Source organism: Manduca sexta, chromosome 26 (genome assembly GCF_014839805.1).
Source record: "Manduca sexta isolate Smith_Timp_Sample1 chromosome 26, JHU_Msex_v1.0, whole genome shotgun sequence".
Classification (NCBI taxonomy): domain Eukaryota; kingdom Metazoa; phylum Arthropoda; class Insecta; order Lepidoptera; family Sphingidae; genus Manduca; species Manduca sexta.
The window spans coordinates 1,640,568-1,661,223 of NC_051140.1; the positions used below are offsets into that span (position 1 = coordinate 1,640,568).

The window sequence follows — 20,656 nt, forward strand, 5'->3', positions numbered from 1 at the left end:
TAGAGATGCAGGTTGTTACTTTCGATTACACAAAGCCGTCTCAATTCGCGTGTTTAGAAGTTACCTTTCACCACGCGGAACATTAAAATACTAAACAAATATTTCAACATGTCGCAGATGTTTTGATAATCAGGAATTATGAGTAATATCTGGTTAATTTATATAAGGTTATGTAAAAAAAGGTCTATTTAAAATAGCAGTTTATTTTAACAGACTGGTAAAAACTGTCCTACAACAGTTGCTTTTGTATATCGAATCTATACAAAGCAATTCTAATAATTATTGGACCCATAAAGTCACGCGCAGTATAATGTAATTTCTTTGATATACGTAGTATGACCGCCTAGATTGCGTAGTTGTGTTACGGTACGATTGCAGTGCTAAGGTCACGGGTTCGATTCCAGGGTCGGGCAAAGTGATATTGTGTTTTCTACTCTGTATCATCCAGGAGTCTGGAATTTGTGTCCGATAGGCTCGCCACCTATCACATCATGGGACGGAATACACACGGTGGAAAGTAGGTGCAACGCATGTCCCTTACTTATCCCTTCGGGGATAAAAAGCGTATGTGTAATTTAGTTATTCTGAAGTGAATTCCCTCAGAGGAGAGATGATCTTGTCAAATTATACAAATTATAATGATCAACAATCTCATAGTTGCAAATTACCAACATATAGGTATTGTGACGAAATGCACTCCAGCCAGTTTTAACAAATCATTATGTTAAATTATTCAGTTTTTGATAATGGCTGATCATGTAATAATACTGTGGCCCGGAGGTCTTAGGTTATTAGTACCTCTGCCCTCTTGCAGTTAACGTGTGCTCTTCGTCCCGAGCCGATGTACGCGACGGCAGTCGCTATTCAATGAGACGCCAATTTAGTGCTTAATTAGAATTATAAAAGTCTAAAAGAAATGATTAGATTTATTGCATGCTAATAATTCGAAAACTTGTTCCGACAAATTTTGTTTAAAGTTCAAACAATAAAATGAAGTTTTTTAAGGAATGCATTTTGGTAAGTTTGTTTTTTTTTTATTTAAAAAATATCGGTAAAGGAAAACATCTAGATTAATGCCGAGTAATAGATTTTAAAAAAATATTTTGATTACTTACTTATATGTTAAATTTGAACACTTACGGCTTCATCAACAATTTTTTTTATTATTTCTATAATTCAATAAATAAGTTTGGCTGTTGTTTTTATTAAGGAAAAATTTTTAAACCTTATATTTTATAATATTACTAATTATACGAAAGATGTTTGTAAGAAATAAACACAAACTGCTGAACTCTTTTTGACGGATTCCCGCATACAGATAAACAATATGCTTGATTTATATACGTTTAGGTTATCGTACATTTATCCCAGAAACATACCTTGTGGAATTTATATTCCAAGAATGGTATTTCATGCGGGGAACCACGAATAATAACTTGTCATGAAATATATTACATTTTATTGATGCGCGATATTATTTTAAGCAGCATACGCGCTATTTTTAACTCCGCCATACACAAGGGTGTTATAAATGCTAAGCCTCCATATGGATGAACCGATTTTGATATAGTTTTAGCACATAAGCCCGACTCATAATACGATGGCTGGATGGTTGGAATGCCAACAGAACAGACGTTGATATAAATTATGTTTGGTCAACACTTGACCGCATATTTTGTTGGATTTGCGTAAAAAAATGCAAGGTATTCCGTCGTAGTATTGCGATGTACTTAGGTGTTTTATACTTATGTGAACTTGCGAAGTTAGAGCAAATATATTATAATATTCATGTGAACTTGTGAAGTTAGAGCAGAGCATGTATACCTAATTTTATTTGTCGTATAAAACATTAATTACGTATAAATATTCCCTTTGAATCAGTCCGTCCGTTGGTTCGGTAATTTGTGAGTGTATCGCGTTCATATACCCGTCTTGTTTTAAATATGAAGGATTATCAGTCTTACATATAAAAAAATTGCAAAGCCATACTCAGTTAAAACACAAATTATTCGATCAGCTGTAAATCAAAACCCGCCATCTTGCCTCTTAATAAGGTTTAAACTAGGGAACCGGTGATGTTTTGACAGCTATTTAAGCAATTCTTAATCACTCATACGACGCTTAAACAAGTTTATAAGTAAGACTGTATATTTAACAGGGATGGCGTACCACTGGCACGCGTGCCAGTGGTGGCACGTGACAAAATCATTCGAGCACGCAAGTAATATCCTAAACATTGTATATGTCTTTGGTCTTCACTTCGTTTAACATCAGGTGAAGTGAACCCAGATTGTCGAGTTCCGAAAAACAAAAACATAGTTGGGTCACAAAAATCGCTAAAAAGGAGCACTCGGATAGATAAAACCGGTCCTAGATGGCACAAACAGGCCATTTTTTTATATATAATGCCACGTTAACCCTTACCCCACCCCTGGTCTACAAACATGCTCTTTAGGGATTTTAAATAAGGTAATGATCTTCAATACACATTATTGTACGCTTATTCTTCATTTTATGTATCCTTTCTCTAAGTTTGAAGGGATCTAAGTAATAAGTATTTACGTTTTATTAAATTAGCTTCTTTATTTGACCTTCCTGTAAAATATTGCATGAAGATGTACGTATAAAAAATAAGAATAAATTTGTAAAAGATCATTATTCTTAAAGCGTATTGTGTTTAATGACTAAGATTGAATATTTACAAAAAAGGTTCCGTCGCAAATATAAAGATTGCAACTATTACTTATGCTTAGCAGTAATCATTCGAAGTATGGAGATTATAAAAAAATACACAATAGTGTTACGAATTACATATTTGAACTATAACATTTTATTTGACTTTTTACCTTTTTTTAAAGACTCGCTAAAAATCTTAGACCAAAAGCTGAAATACTTGTTATTTTAAAAATGATTTTGCTTGATGCTTAAATCGAGCCCAAGAGTCCTCGAGTACACTCATTAATAATTGACGCCGATTGTCCGTTTCAAAATCTTAATCAAACGGAACCCTAAAATCGGAGCATAGGAATTATATGCAAAACATTTTTTTTCATTGTTTAATATTCTAATCTTTAAATGGAAATTAATATTCTTAGATGTCGCTAAATTAATTCAAAAAAATATTAATATTACACTATCTATTCTAGTCAAAATTTTATCTGTCGCTTCGTAATATACAAATCTTTTTTAACTAGACAATTTTTTCCGACCACCGTGCATAATCGGTACAAATCAATCCATTAAAAATGTCGGTAAAATCACATTTCAAGTATAAAAGTGATAAAGCGATAGCTAAATATATTCAGACAATTGCCATGATTTATTGTCCAACATAATCGTCATTTTTTTATTAGCTATCAATATCAACACGTATGGGGCGCGCCGTTCATTTGAATTTATAATCAATGGATAATAGGCCTCCCACACGATGGACTGCATTTTGAAAATGCTGAGTGTATGGTTGGTAATTATTTTTTTTTAGTAAAGTCGCCATTATATACCGCCTTTTTATTTTATTGTAAAATGTGCAGACGAAATTTATGTTTATATGTAAATGGTAAAGCTATGACGAGTTTATTTTTTTATTAATCATGCATAAAATTATGGACAGAAGACGTAGTAAGTAACTAAAACCGTAAAGATCACATAGATCACATGTGATGAATGAATACTAAATTTGCGTAAGAAATTATTATTTAATTTCGTAAGTTGTATGAATTGACTAACGGACGCTAAAAACCGCAATTATGAATCAACGTAACTTTTGACCAAAAATGCCTTTTTAGGAATAGTTTAATGACATAATATTTTTTATTTCTTTTTTGTTAAATCGGCGTTCAGTAATGGCTACAGATAAAACATTTTTTTGTTAATTAATAACTAGTGGTGTATACTTCATAATACTAATTCTAATTACTATATTTATTATTACAATAAGATCGAAGTTTGCATTTCAATTGTATACTTTTAGATTAAGTATAATTATTTCGTCACCGCACGTGTGGAGTATCCATTAAAACATAGAATTCGATAGACTATTGAATACAGCATGTTTACGACATGTTGTTGAAGTGTTGGGTAACAATAATTGAGTTATTGCCGTATTAAGGTAATTAATATCAGGTAATAAATGAATCAGGCGTGGTCAATTTGTCAAGCATTGCAGCCAATGATGGTGGCCGGCATAATTCTGACGACCGTCTAGAAATAAAACGCCTCGCGTTGATTACAATATTTGTGCTACACTTGGTGAAAAACGTGCAAGCATGGTTAATTTTAGTAGGTACCTTATAGTTATAGCCTGACCAGGAGAATAAAAAGCTTCACCATGTTGGAGTGATAATTAACAATAGCAGTAATACAAAGCCCTTCAAGGCAATAATGTATAACAAATAGGTAGTGCCATTCTTTCGGACCGTAACACAATTCTTGCTATTGTGACTGAAATAGACAAAGCTTTTCTGTTTAGACAAATCTTCGCATACTAGAGATCTTAGTAATTATTCTTATGAAACCATACTTTGAACTTTGTTAAACGTAAATCACGAAAAGTGCGTGCGGTGCGTTTACGCAATACGGTTAGAGCAAACTGAATTCTTTAGAGATACTTGTATATTTGCATAAATCTACTTTAGCAACATTTGAGTTATTTGCACGCAACTTCAAAGTTCGTATACTTATAGGTCGTAACATTTCAATCCGATTTTTTATTGCATGATGCGGCTGTATAGTTTCACTTCTTTGTCCTGTTGTACAACCAAAAAAAAAAAAATATGGCGCGAATTCTCTTAGAACCAAAACTATAAATCATTTCTTCCACGAAGACTTGCCCCACTACTTTCCCTAATCGCTTACAATGTGTGTGAGAAGTTGAGTGTACACACACTACGGAAGATGACTTCGAGCTCGTGGCTTGGATCAGTCCCCTTAGCCCGCGACACCCCGCAACACTCCCGCTAAAATAATGGTGGAGCGCGTCTTCATGAATGAAATGACGTATAATAGAGCGTAGGTGATGAAAATATTTTTATAGCGGTCCCCCGACGCGAACGTTTTGGTCAAAATATTACTAAATACTTACTTATAACATATTAACTTCAAAGGACAATCAAACACATTTTATTTATTGACTTTTTAGATGTTTTCTGTGTTGGGGTTTTATTAAACATAAAAAAAAAAAATCTAACTAAAGAATAGTTTGGAAATGCGCAGTAAAGTACTAAACAAAATAGTTTGATCTTTAGAATATTATACCTAAACGGAAAATTAATTAATTTCACATATAATATCCAAAATGAACAATACATTTGCATTTATAGCATTTCGCAGTATTCTGTAAGGTTTTTTATAAACATTTATTGCCTTTTATTAAAAATAGTTTTCGCTCTCCACAAGTCAATAAAAGTCGTGAGAACTTGTATGTTTAAAACTCGTTTTAATTATTAATACAAACATTTTACATATTATACTATATATACTACTACATACTTTCATCCTACATCGATTTGGGGTTGGAGCAACAATATTTAGAGTTCCAGCTATGGGTGCAACTTCATTGGCGAAAGGACTAGAGTTTAGTTAAGCTATATTTTATGGTCTCTTTGAAATATCATTTACCTTTCGAAACGTAATGTTAATTTGTCAATTCGTATTTTATATTAGTTAGTGGAGCACGACACCTTTCTGAGGTCCAGGATCCAATTTTGTCAGTTCGTTGTAGCTATTTAATGTTTGTGCTCACCCTAGAACCGTCCTTGCCCAGAATAGAAAAAGCCTTGAATTCACAGAGGTTTTGCGTAGTGTAGGAACCTTTTTTTACTCCTCCTGCTAGTTGCCCTTAGAGAAAATCCGCAGCTACGCCATTGCGGGTACTGTATACATTATACAAAGGAGAGAAATAGAGACAGAAGACCTTGCACAAAAGCACATTATAGCCAATATAACTACTGAACATATTAAGACTTAACATATCATGTCTCAAGACGGTGCGGCGGTTATAATACCAAACATTACTTTGAAATTCAAGGTGTTGGATGGTGTTACTACTGTTTATAGGCGGTCGTATCGCTCGTCATTCAAAGCGATAAAAAAAGTGATTTTTATTTGAGAAAATATAAATATGCTGAAATAAGTTTGTATTCGCAATAATTTACATTCAAAGGTCATCCACTCAAGACACGATTATCTACTTTAGTTTCTTAGTGCAACTTTCAAGGTAATTATACTTAATTAACCAAATATTTTTCAATTTTTCATCTATGGGTGTGGCAGCTAAAGATTTCAACATGGTCGCTAATACTATCGAAAGATGAGAGAAAAAGCTAGAAATTGGAAATACGGTCCATTTCCTCTTACTTGTTCTAGAAGAATTCATCATGCATGCATATCATGCCTTTACTCCTGAAGGAGTAGGCAGAGGTTAAACCAGGACATTCAGTTTTCACCAAGTGTTCTTTTTTATCTTGATTTTAATTTGACGTGACGTGCGAGACTATCTCCATATCGGGCACAAATTCCAGACTCTAGTCTTTGCCTGACTTTTCTATTTTATAAGTTTACTATTATCATCTGATGGAGCTATGAAAACATATAAAATATCACAATATACGAACGTCGAGCGTTATCGCAACTTGTTTGAGAATAAGTTATAACTCTTTAAACTTTAGGTGTGACAAGTCTTAATTTAGTCATTAATCATGGCCACAAATAATACGTAATGCAAGTATCTTAGGCAATACAAGCACTGATGAATGAATGCTTCTTTATTACAGAAGCAAATGTTAATTGATATTTTGCAAACTATAATTAACGAGTAAAAATTAAAATAAATGCTCACGGGTCCTTCAAGCAGAGCGTCAAGAAGCGATTAAGCAGGCCGGCATAACTGTGTCAACTGTCCGGGGATGTTATTTCTGGCCGGTCGACGTGTTTTTTGGAATTTCTTCATTGCTATCAGGTGTAGTGAGGATACTTTGCCATGCTCTCGATAAAAAAAATATATAATCTATAGTGTTAAATATAGCTGAAGAGTTTGTTTGTTTACGCATTAATCTCAGGAATGAGTGGTTCGAATTCTAAATCTTGTAGCCTATTTATCGAGTAGGGCTATAAGCTATATAACATCATGCTATGACAAATAGGAGCGGAGCATCAATGAAAAATGTTGTAAAAACGGGGAAAATTTATTCCGTTTGAGAGATTCCGTTGCGTGCGCTGCGTAAACGGTTAAACGCAACAATCATGTATAACAGAATTATTCCTTTATATTATTAACATATTATGTTTAACTTTTGCTTGCAGCTCTGCATTATCCTCTATTGTAACTTCTTAGGGGATGAATGTCCAAAATCATAATGTCCAATATCCAAAATCTTCCCTGTATCACTTGCGTCATACAGGGAAGATTTTTGTAAAATTCTTTGCTTCTAGACCCAATAGTTTTGACTGTGCGTTAATGCATCAGTCAGCCGTTCAGTTGCTTCTTAACTAATATTATATTAATATATGCTTATACCTTTATAGTTTATACCTTATGAGTAAAGCAAAAACGCTACTTGGATACTTGCTTTCTAATATTATAGTGTCCGAGTGTGTGAACATTTGCACAATAATATGAAATTATCAAAAAATAATTACTGGTGATAGGTCTGTCATATGTGAGAGTCCGCCTGGGTAAGTACTTCTGCATGTTTATTTCTATCGCTAAGCAGCAGTGTGTAGTCACTGTTGTGTTCCGGTTTAAAGATAATTGTACTTAGTCAGTGTAACTACTGGACATAATAAGACTTAACATCTCATGTCCCCGGAAGGCGTGCGCAGTGCAATCGAGAAATGTATGTATACTTAATAACAAATAAGGTGCGTTAGGGTTAAATCGGACGCTTTTTCGACGTGTTAAACAGTCTTCTCGAATTATTTTTTTACAATAATTCTATAGGAGCTATCATAATGAATCATTAACTTAGCTATATGTTATTAAATATACTAAATGGTATATATTTTTTCAATCCCTTATATATGACAGTTAATGTTTTATAGGGCTTTAAAAAAGTACCATACTTTTAGAAATGTGTGAGAAAGATAGGACCTTCACAGGTATAGTTCGGACTATTATCTAAAATCGTCTATGATACAGGGATTCTAAAATCCATAAAAAGAGCATATTCTGATCTAGATATTCATTTATAAACATTCAAAAAAAATTATAAATTTCGTAAGATATATTTAGAAGCGAACTTTGTTTTTTTAATAGTTCTAGGCATACGATCATACCCCATATGAGTGACACTGTAGATATTTTTAAAAATATTCGAAGAAATAGTACATACACGTGTAAATAAACAATAAATAAACCAAATCGACCATTTTACTGAGCTAAAAAAAAATACACACTTAGTAAGTTCAGACGTTTTCATGTATAAATTTTGATAAAAACTTGCAATATTTTACAAGTGCTAGATCGAACGATTTTTATCCGTTCTTTAACGACAAATAATTGTATGTGTAAAGATCGGATCTCAGGGAATATACGTGTTTCGACAAATTTGAATAAAAAGTCACAAGATTTATTTCCTTTATGATAGTATATACCTACAAAATTCATTGAAAACAGTAAATACTCAATTAAAATTAGGCAAATTCTTGCATGGGGTTAATCCGGATCTGCCAGTGAACGACAAAACACCGATATTCTGTTTGTTAGCACCGTAAAAAATATTTACTTGACGGATTCACTCATGTGAACTAGTGGAACGTAGGGTACAAGATGGGGTCGCAGGTAGTGTTGTCCGAAAACAAAAATTATAACACAATTACGAGTTATTTGATTTATACGATCTTATACCTCCTACGATCTTACCCCAACGCGCTTAACAAAACTTCTGTAATTTTTTATTGTTAATTGAACCCAAATACTAACCTAAAAATAAATTTAAAATTTTCTACACTACTTACTTTAGAAAATTTGCATTTCCTGAACTTTTTACGTTTTTGGATATGTGCCCTTTTCGAAATTGCATATATAATTATATTTTTGAAATTTATATGTAAAACTTGTCGCCCGAATGTATGCTTGCTGTCTACTTTTCGTGTCATATTAAGTCAGCTTAGTGTTCTGGGGTCAGCCGGGTCACGCCGACTGCGGACACACATTATATATACACAGTTATGTATATTTATAATAAAAATAGGTAATTTAGTAACGACGATCTTTAAGGTCAATATTTTAATTTAGAGTATTTTAAATGTGGATGCGAAAAGCCGAACATTTGAAGAACGAGTGAGCTGTTATAGGCCGATGATCATGATAACTTATATACAAAATTATGTACTTCTTTTTATTTTACGGCTTATTCTTTCGCTTTATTCATATACATCATGTTATGAACAGTTGTTGCGAAAAATATATCTAAAATTTGTATTTCATTAATAGCTCAATGGTTAAACGAGCTTATAAGCAGTAGCGACACCGGCTAACTTAGAAATACAAACATTTTTGAACAAGGAAATATCCTAATTCTGTTTTCCAACAAATAATGCTTCTCCTTAACACCTTGCCAAGAACATATTGGCTACTAACATATTCATTTTATTGTCTCAAAAATAATATTTCATTGAAACTAAAGTTAATTGGCTTTTATGGTAATTTTATGTATTCCTATATTTTATGTGTTAAACATATTTATATTACGCATATTATATTTTCCTTGAGAATTAAGAAACACCAAGTCCGGAAAACGGATCTCTCACATATGAGAGACCTACCACTTGGTTAGGTTACAATTGGCGTCCGCCCTGTGGAATGGGGGCGTTTGGAGAATTCCACCACGGTATCCCCTGTCTGTCGTAAGAGGCGACTCATAAGGGCCACGAAGGGGGTTGTCGGCGGGTAGCAGGGGGCTGTCCGCCCTAGTGCATTTCTGTACATTTTTTGCACATCTTTCGGTTGACCCTCGGGATGGACGGCAGCGTGGAAGGTAGGCCTCATGCTGCCGTTGACGCCGAGAGCGTCCTTCGGTTACGCGGGGGCTTCTGAGCCCCCCCATAAGAGACGGGCCGCAACAGGCGGCACCGCGCAGGGACGACTGCGGACGAAAACTTAGACATTTCAGTCAGAGGAAGCCCACAGTCGTTCCTAATGCGCCGAAGAGGGCCACCGCGGAGTTTTAGTTGTTATGCCGTGCGTTGTATATAGGTTAGGGACTCGGCCCGGCGGTCACCCGAAGGTCAAGATCAAATCCGGGTGGCTCAACGCCGGGCCGTAAGGCACGGTGACCCCAACATAACCGCTCAGTCGCCCCCCCCCCCCCCCCCCCCCCGAAGGCTGGGCGGTCATAAGGCACTTTCTCCGCGCAAAACAAAAAAAAAGGTTACAATTAGTGTTGTCAGACGTCCCGTATTTACCGGGACATCCCGTAATTTAGGCACATTTTAAAATGTTCCGGCGGGATAGACTTTGTCCCGTACATCGATCGAACTGATTGACAAGTACTCACGCACGCAACGTTCTAATTTTCGCATACATATCAATACGACTCGGTTTTTAACAAATTTAATAAAAAACAAGTTGATACCTGTTTTTAATTACTATTATAATTGTATTGATTGTTAAAACTGACTCGATTATTGGAAAAATATTAAAAAACAATCAAAAACATCACAAAATAATTGTGTTTCTTATTTATCCCGGGTAAAAAACTAAAATTCCGTATTTTTTGCACATTAGGCATTTGTCTTTTACAGGCTCAACAAAATCGGGCAACCCTAGTTACAGAACCAGTTCCCAGCCCAGGAACAGCCTGTGTATATCCGGAACCAAGAGGCCGTTATAATTATGTCGTCTGGCGAAGGGTAATCATTTCTCGTCAATCGACATTCTATTGGATTCCACTTCACTTACTATCAGGTGTAGAAGGGTCACAAAGAAATCTATGGATTCGTTTATAAATGATTTATTTGTAAAAATATCGAATAGTCAAATAAGTTTCTAAACATTGTTTTATATGCAAATTGCCTGTAACTAAATATTGGCTCATAGTATTTTAATTTACGTTCGTTAAAAGTATGACGATAGAGTTTTAATAATTTTTATGTAAAATATGCTATAAGCGTTTGACATTAACTATATAAATAAATGAAACTTTTGTTTGTCTGTGATTTACAACGATTTTTGCTGATATAAATTCGAGTTACAACTGAAACTCGTGTTTAATTTTTTTATTATCACGTATCAATATAACTGTATCCAAAGATATTACATTGAGACTGGGTTAAATTTTACAAGACTTATCTTAAAGAAACAATAATTTGTAGGCGCTGTTGATTTAAAAAAAAACAAAGTACTTAAAACATATTCTATGTCCCATAATCATGTAGGATTGTCATCTCACCCGAATATGAGAGTGAAGGAACAGAGAGTGCACCTGTGTAATGCGTGCATACTTGTGCACTATAATATCTTCTGCGTATTTGGCTGATCTCCGTCGAGATTGGCCTCCGTGGCCGAAAATCGGCTAGGAGAAATTCGCTTTTTTGGAGAGAAATCTTGCCTAATATTAATCTAGGACCTGGTCTCCCTGTATGCTAAATTTTATCGAAATCTTTTCAGTGGATTCCGCGTTTACTTTAAACACTCCAACATCCGAATATCTTAACAAAATTACACACATTGGAATTATGTTATCATTAATCTTATAATGAATATTTTTATTTAGAAATCTCTATGTGTTATAATATAATATAATATAATTTCAGTGTATTAAAGAAATGGCATTTTAAACCATAAATAACCTTAAAAATGGGCAATTAAAACGTCAAAGACAATCATTAAATATTTTATATCTCTTAAGAAATTAACAACATAATTAACGAAAATATTATCTTATAAATATGCATGGGTATAATAAAATTGTTTTTATTTATATCTCTTTATCATTTTAAGTTTGGCCACACACAGTTCGGATAAACAGCTGAAAAAATTAAAAACTGTAAACCACTTTTACGCGTGAAGTTTAATTGAAATATTGTCTTTTTATGTGCAGTAAAGTAAACCCTCTTTATTTAATATCTATGAAGAGAAAAAAATGTTGGTAAAAACAAAAAAAATATTAGCGACTTGATGTTGTGAATTTATTCAGTTACTTATGTGGTTGACTGTACATAAATACGCTTTTTCGGGTTTTCGAAGAAAATATTTTCACGCTGCAGGATTAGTAGGCCAGAATGATGAAACTATATTAATCATTCTGTTTAAAAATGGTAAATATCAAGAGTAATAAGTATTTAGGCATCAAGTACCAAGATCAAAGAAGTATGTTACGTCATCCGGGACTCCGTTCACTCGAGCGATGAACAGCCAGTTTTTTTAATTGGTTGTCTTTCCAATTGACACACATTAAACGTCTCTTCAGATGGGTTATCTAAGCAAATAATATAATACTAGTTGATGCTAACAGCTCCGCTTGTATCAACATTAAGTATATTAGCATCGTTAAGTATAATTCATATTGTTAGATTTGTATGAGAATATTTTTAGATATCATTGAATGTGCGATATTGTTAAGTTAATGTATATGTGTGTGTGTGCTTTGTTGGTGTGCCTACGTAAATAAATAAAAATGTGGCTATTATAAATTCACCTTTATCTTTATTACTATAAAAATATAGTTTTAATTTTATATAAATTTTGATATAATTTCATTGATTTTTTTTAATTGTTTTCATTTTTATATGAATGCTGTTTCACAACTGTAATGGAGTAGATTCGTCCATAACGTAATTTTAATTATGCATATTTAGTCTACTGTTGGTGTGCCATTTAAATGTAATAAAATATTTTAGACCAACAATGTATTTCAAACCACAATACGACATTGCTTGCACAACGTTGTTTGGCGGCAAAAATAAACATCGCTATTTACCTAGCTGGACTCTACTAACCTAAAATTTACGACAAAAAATTTATTAACACAAACACAACCACGTATCATTTTCGCTATAGTTTTACCTCGATTATTGATTAATTTGACCCCTACACTCGCTAATGTTGGAGCCGAGTACATTCTCCTTGGTTGCATAACCTGTGGCAGGCCGTAGTTGCTTATCATTCACACTTTTTGACACTTATTGATTTGTTGACCAAACTATTTGCCATCTCAGATGCATTGGAGTTACATAAAGATGTTATATTGATGAAATGATCGCGTATTTTTTAATATTACTATATTTTTCCCGTGGCTTCGTTCGTAAAGATTATCACTGGATATGTTCACAAAACTACCACTTTTACGGAACAAAAAATAGTCTTTGTTTTTACAGACTATGAACGACGAAGTTTAAATTTTATTATTTTATTTACCCAGCTTTTAATAATTTTATAAATACTTTTATTCATTTATAGTTCATCTATTTCGTTTAACTTTGGCGAAAACCTTCCAGGGCCCTTATTCTGTATGATAGTGTAAACGCGTAACGCGGCCGTGTCATGTTATCTTCGAGAAATGTGTGTGGAATGGCATTCTGTAAGCCAAATTTCTATAGTACTAAACATGACGCGTTGTGTTACGTGCTTGTTACGCATTGTCAAAATAACGTGCGGGATAGAGAATAAGGCCCCAGCCGTCTTTTCGTGTTAGGCAAACGCTAACAAATTTACTGTTCGATAATTATGTAATCAAAATCATACCTTATATAAAGAAAAACATATTATTATTTAAATGGTACATGACATACAAACATCATCGACGTATTATTTAATACTTAACTCATAGTATACAATAATTTACATATTTATTTTCACACATATAAAGTACCTACGCGAAATAATACAATAAGTAGATGCAAAAGCATTTCACAATCGAAAGTAACGTCAACAGAAAATAAACAAAATTACGTTTTGTTGTTAACAGTGTGAAATTAATGTGAAATGGATGTGTAACCCGTGTTGCAATTTGTAGTATACACCAGCAAGTCTCAATATCTATCTTACAGATTATAAACAGTTGAAATGCTTCAGAACAATAACAAGCATGAAATTCCTATTTTTAACCGACTTCAAAAAAAAGGAGGAGGTTATCAATTCGACGTTAATGTTTTTGTTTTCGTAATTATCTTTGTTTTCATAAAGAATATCTTGTCCGTGATATCTAGCTATCTATCTAAAGTCGAATTCGGTGCGTTGGTGCGTTTGGTTTCTGCCAAAGATGAACATAGTAGATTATTGCTGTTGCTATCGTTATCCGAGGTCAAAGAATATTTCTGTTAAAAATGGTAAACGCGCCTTACATTACGTTGGAAAAATTGCCTTATGTAATAATTAATCTCAGAACAATCACAAGCAGAAATAGTTTTCGTGAAACATTTTAACTGCGCACATGACAATTCAATTGGAAATTAAGAGTTTTTTTAAACCACAAAAAAAGAATTAAATTGAAAAATGATGTTATATGATTTGTCTTATTTGTTCCGCCTTCTATTCCATTAATTCCCGAATAATACACACTTACTTCTTCTCCCACTTCAAAGTGGGCTCGGCACAACAAACAGCTGCCACCCCCGCCCCGTTCCCCGCTCCTCCCTGGTCCATCTTTTCTAGTTATGTGACCGAAAAACTCTAGTATTAAGGGGAAAACAAGGTTTTGATTAGAAATCGCGTAGAATGGACTCTTTGATTCGAAATGAAGTATTTTTCTAGAGTTCCATATCTCGAAATCATCTACGTGGTTCCGATCGGGCTACAAAACATTACAAATATACTGGTAAGTAATAAATGATTATTGATGTTTCAGATGCTGTTAAGCCTTTTGATGGTGATGGGCCAGCGACACAGCAGGATAATACGGAACGACTTCGTGGAGTCGAGTCCTGATGGCGCTTACAAATGGGCCATACAGACAGGTATCATTTAAAAAGATATGTTTGAAATTTGGTTGCAAATGTTCGGACAGTAGTCCAGTCTTGATTGGCGCATGGGCCAGGTTTTCTGCGTCAGCGCATTTATGTTAAACGGCAGGTGTAAGAAAGAAAGCCATTACGGTTTACAGAGATATTTATTATCTCTTGAAAATTAATTAATACAGCTCTTACTATATCTATCTAATACTGATTAAATTATATTTTGAATTATTTCACTTAATATTAAAGTAGATCCATTGTTTTAGCATAAAAAAAATATCTATCTAAGCTCGATGTAACCAATTCCGTATCGATTAATATACGATTCTTATTACAGAGTTTAGTGTGACCTCCAAAAATTCTTCAACGTGCAGTAATTTACTGCGATGTGACCTGAATAATAATCAGTATCATTCGGTATTTCTTCTGTCTATACGCAGTTTTTTTTTACCTCTGGTTCGTCGGACAAATGCTAATTATACCAACGAGACGATTACTTGTTTAAGTTTTTTATAATTCAATGTAAATAATGAAAACAGAGAACTGAGAAGCAACCCAAGTCCGTTTAGTTTTCTATAATACTTAAATAATAAAAAAAATCACAACATATCGTTTGTTGTTGGTAGGATGTATTTTATATCCGCCCGAATAGCGACCACCGTACACAAGGTGTTAAAACCCATAGTGGCTCACGTAAGTGTGTCGCGTTCCGGGATCAGCCTGTGTAAATCCGGTTCCAACAGGCCAGCATGAGTGTGTCAATCATCTCTCGTAAGTCGACATTCTACTGACTATTTACTACAACATGGTGATCAGGTCTAATGGGGTCACTTTGTCGTGCAAGCATAAAAAAAAGAGTCAATACTTCAAAAATTATCTGTTCCGTGATTCAAGAATTATTCCAAAATGTTCTTTCGCTGTTTGTTATAAATAACTTTGGCAGAATGATTTCTTATGTTTACGCGAATGTTAGACATTAAAATTAAACTAATTTTCCGGATTCTATCGCGGTTTTTTGTATTTTATTTTTCTTTGCGGATGAACAACACCTCAGTCCCCCCCGTGACCATGAAGGCTGCAAAGTCTTCGAAACGTCGTTAGAAAAATAAAATACAAAAAACCGCGATACAATCCGAAAAATTAGTTTAATTTCAATAACTTTGGCAGTTCAAGAAATTTATTCCATTTACCAGAACGTGGCGAGGTGTTTTATTCTCTCGGTCAGTCTATACGATTCTTTTTTGTTTTAGATGAGAATATCTTCCACGAGCAGCGCGGCTACATCAATGGCGACGCTGGACTCCTGGTGGAGGGACAGTACCAATACACCGCGCCTGACGGGCAGGTATTGCTTTTACCTTCATATAATTAAAGGATTTAATACAAAATATGATGTCTGTTTATATACTCATTGGTCTGCTAGGATGTTTCACGGTGTTTGAGCATGCGTAATTAATTAGAATAAGTGGTAAACTAGGTAAGGCTGTGTTTAGGATTAGCTGTTTATTGGTTAATTGACGGATAAATAAATTTACTTGAACATTGTAAAATAGGCTCTAAGTATATAATAGAAAGAAGTCCTTGTCCTTTTTGCACAACGAGCTACTAAAATTGATTTCTTTTTGTGGAAAAGCCGTCTGATTTTCCCGCGTTTTTTCTATTATCATGGATCAGAAATACTCTATATAAATAAATACTCTCGACGAAGTTTAAATGCCGTATTTGCTATTCATGAATGAGTGAGAGAATTTGTTAAACCTTCCTCAAATATAATTACCGCTAGACAGCCTTAAATCGAGACGGAAGTGAATTTGTTTTGGCGCGCCAAAATTATCGCGGAAGGATAAATAAATCAAACACGTTTGTTTAGAATACGAGTTTATTTAACGATTATAGATATTTCAAAATATTAGTTTACTTCAGTTTAAACAAATACATGTTTAGTTAAACCTTAACGATGTACACGTGATTGAGATGTATAATATGTGCATAATAATAACATGATTTATTCGTCGTCCAAACGCTGTTAACATGCTGTTCGCACTAAGAGATTGACACTTCAGCAAATCAGTAGAATTGTGTGAAGACACACATGCAAATTTTTCAATCATTCATTGTTTAATTTGCTATGTTAATGCTCGCCCAGCTTCAGTTCAGTTACCTTTTATATTTTGTCGCCTTTATCTCATTGTGTTGTTTTTTTAATCCCCATGTAGCCTATAGCACTCGGGAGTAATGTAGCTTTCTATTAGTGAAAGAATTTAAAAAAATTGTACACTCTGCAGATCAGTGGCAAAGGGTCCATAGGGCTGGCTCTAGGTGACTTCTGTTAATTTTTAAGGCCTTTTATCGGTATATTCAATAAATTGAATATTTTGTATGATATGCTATACACGTGAACGATAGGTGTAATAATACATGCCGTTATTTAATTAACATTCAGAGGAAAATTGTTATAGTTATTTGTTTAAAATTATTTTGACGTTTAACAATATTCGTAATCGATAAATCGGTAATTGTAATCGATTTAGAGTCTGTCCTAACTAGACCTCGATTATATGACCTCCTCACTGACTTGAAAGCTAGATCGACCCTTGGTATACACTTTAGATTCGGTTACAGTCTAACAATCCATTTATTTTTGCTTGCATAATAACTATACCTAATTCTATGGAACAGATTGGTGAAACAGACGCAGGTAAGCGCATTCTTCTTTAAAATAAGGGAGTTTACAAAACCAACATTTGATTTGTTCCAGGTGATCAATGTCCTATACCGCGCTGATGAGAATGGGTTCCACGCGGAAGGCGCACATATACCGACCCCACCGCCTATACCTCCGGCTATACAACGCGCATTGGACTATCTCGCCACACTACCACCGCCCACTGACCATTGATACCCAAGGGCGTATCAATATCAGGGTCTTGTGTCCCAGTGATAACAACATTTTTGATACTTTATGGATACGTCAAAATGGATCATGCGTTTACTGGTGGTAGGTCTCTCATATGTGGGAGTCCGCCTGGGTAGGTACCACCGCAATGTTTATTTCTGCCAAGGAGCAGTGTGTAGTCACCGTTGTGTTCCGGTTTGAAGGACATTGTAGCCAGTGTAACTACTGGACATAATAAAACTTAACATCTCATGTCTCACGATAGCGAGCGCAGTGGAATACCAAACAATACTTTGTAATTCAAGGTATTGGATGGGGTTTCTACAGTTTATGGCTGGTCGTATCGCTTACCATTAGGCGAATTGCAAGGTCATCTCGTCATTCAAAGCTAAAAAATACCCTGGGGAGAACAGGGACGCCATTCTAGCTACGTCGTTAGAGCTGGACCTATTGAAGTATACAGGCATTTTTGCCATTAATGTGGATGGTAGTCAATTATTTAAAAATGGATCATGACACTATAATGACTTATTTATAATTGCGTTCTTCGTAACTGTATAGAACGCATGTGTATAACCAATTTTCTTCACGGTCAGCTCTACTAGTAATTATAGTACAAATTGGAATTTACTTCAGCATTAAGATAAAACTGTATATAGATAAAAAATCTCCTATTTTCTGTAACTTTTCAACTATAAGGGCCTGTTTCGCAAATTTCAATTTATTTTACTGTTATCGTTTTAAACAACTTATGAAGTTAGTATTTATTTTATTTTACACTTCAAAGAAATAATCAAATCCAAAAAAAAAATATATATCTCTCAGTGAGGTTCTTGAGTTAGTTTCTAATTTTTATGTTTAAATATTTAAAATTGTTATCCATTCTATTTTTTTTGTCTCCCTTTTTCCATAGTTTTGATTATGCAAATGGTCATGGCATCCATTAATTTACTATGTAGATTCTAAGTTACATTTTTATGTTTAGCTTTCCTTTATAAACTTGTTTTTATTTGTTACATTAAATAAAACGATTAAAAAAATTATATATCATTTATTTACAAACACAATATAGAAAACCTGTAGAATATTCAAAATAGCAAATTCGTAAATTATGATTGGAGCTTACGACTTTTAGTCGGTTGACAGTTTTGTCGGTGGATAGTTTAAACACTATTATGTTTAAAGGCAATCATATCTAAGCAACAACCTGTAAACTTTTCAGTAAAGCGATTAAAATTTTTGCATTAATTAACAAAAAGAAACAATCTATTACAACTTAACTTTATAACAATAAATTCTAATAATATAAAAACCGTTTTAGAGATAAAATCTTGATCAAACGGCGCATAAAAGTCAACAAATTTCAAAAATTCATTTTCGATATATTTGTCGCTTAGACACGACTACCTTTCAAACGCCAACTATAATCGCGAGGGAGTATATCCTGTAAACATTTTGTTCTAGGTACATTGCAAATAATATAACATCGTATAACAAAGGGTAAAAAACACCCTCAGTAAAGGTCGATTATCTAAAACTGGCGCTTACAACACCACGACTGTGAATAAACATATATCAGTCGTCATAGCAACGCATTGCTCACCTATCAACAGTCAAAAAATATAGCGTATTGTTGACATCTGTATCCCTCCCTTTAATAATAGTATATATATTTTTTTATTTGTATATAATTGTATTCGTATGAGAACAGTTAGCGTCAGCTTTAGGTAACCGACATATATAATATAAAGTAGGGAGTATAATAAAATCCTAATCTATGTTTTTCACGTTTTCAATACCTTTCATAAACATTTAAAATGGCTCCTACTGCCTTTGTAATAGATAATATCTTAAGCCTCGAAAAATGTAAATTTTATAATTTTAAAAATGCTAACAATTATACATAACAGCCTCGTTACATCGTGCGGTGATAAGTCATTCTTGCTGTTGCGATACTACGTAATAATACGAAATTACTTATCTATTATATAACTAAAATCCATCTTTTCGAGCTAATTTTTAAATCATCAGATAAAAGTTATATAATGAACACTATAGGTTCATTATTTTGACTTCTCTATTCGGTCGGGTTAAAATTTATTTGAGACAAATTTTTGGTGGTTAAAAGTCATCCCTTAGTGTTATTTGTAATAAACCTCAATCCCTTTTTTAATCCGTGGTGAAAATGGACTAATCAGAACAAGGTTTTAACATGCTTACAAAACACTTATTTTGATTGGTCTATTTTCAGGATCAGTTGAAGATTAAAATTGGGATTGTTGATTGAAATCAGCCACTAGCAAATCGACGGTTAAAAGGCTAATTGACTTAAGGTTTAAAAAAACGTATATAAATGCTGATTTTTAGCCTAGTTGGGTGAGGAACGGACTGCCAAGACAAATGTCCGCAGGTTCAAATCCAAGGCCACACACCTGACTTTTATAAAAAATCATGTGTGTATTCTTTGTGAATTTATCGTTCGCTTTAACGACGAAGGAAAACATCGTGAGGAAACCTGCACATCTGAGAAGTTCTCTATAGGAATTTCGAAGGTGTGTGAAGTCTACCAATCCGCACTAGGCCAGCGTGGTGGACTAAGGCTTATCCCTCTCAGTAGTAGAGGAGGCCCGTGCTCAGCAGTGGGCAAGTATATAATACAGGGCTGATATTATTATTATTAAATGCTGATTTAAAATATGTATGAAACTGAGTATAGCAAAAAAATTACGGTAAATTCAATTAGCCTCTCACCCGTCGAAATAAAATATATTTTATACTTTTTATTAAAATCTTGATACCTCAAATATTTTTAAACACACACCAAAAAGGCAAGTACTATGAAATAGTTTACACGAAATGTATGTACATACC

The 20,656-nt window shown here is 33.8% G+C and overlaps 1 protein-coding gene across 1 annotated transcript; it reads left to right on the top strand.

The window, feature by feature from the left end:
• The first annotated feature begins 815 nt into the window (after window positions 1-815).
• Window positions 816-17,866, top strand: LOC115453365 (endocuticle structural glycoprotein ABD-4). The gene is made up of 4 exons (XM_030182066.2): window positions 816-1,017; window positions 14,784-14,892; window positions 16,140-16,234; window positions 17,648-17,866. The coding sequence occupies exons 1-4, from the start codon at window positions 991-993 to the stop codon at window positions 17,786-17,788; spliced, it is 372 nt and encodes a 123-aa protein (XP_030037926.1). The 5' UTR covers window positions 816-990; the 3' UTR covers window positions 17,789-17,866.
• Window positions 17,867-20,656: the final 2,790 nt, after the last annotated feature.

Bases quoted from the DNA above. Each gene is read 5' to 3' on its own strand.
- LOC115453365 (XM_030182066.2), top strand. From the start codon at position 991: ATGAAGTTTTTTAAGGAATGCATTTTG. The intron at 14,893-16,139 runs GTATCATTTAAA...TTTTTGTTTTAG, and splicing joins CAAATGGGCCATACAGACAG to ATGAGAATATCTTCCACGAG. The intron at 16,235-17,647 runs GTATTGCTTTTA...GATTTGTTCCAG, and splicing joins ACACCGCGCCTGACGGGCAG to GTGATCAATGTCCTATACCG.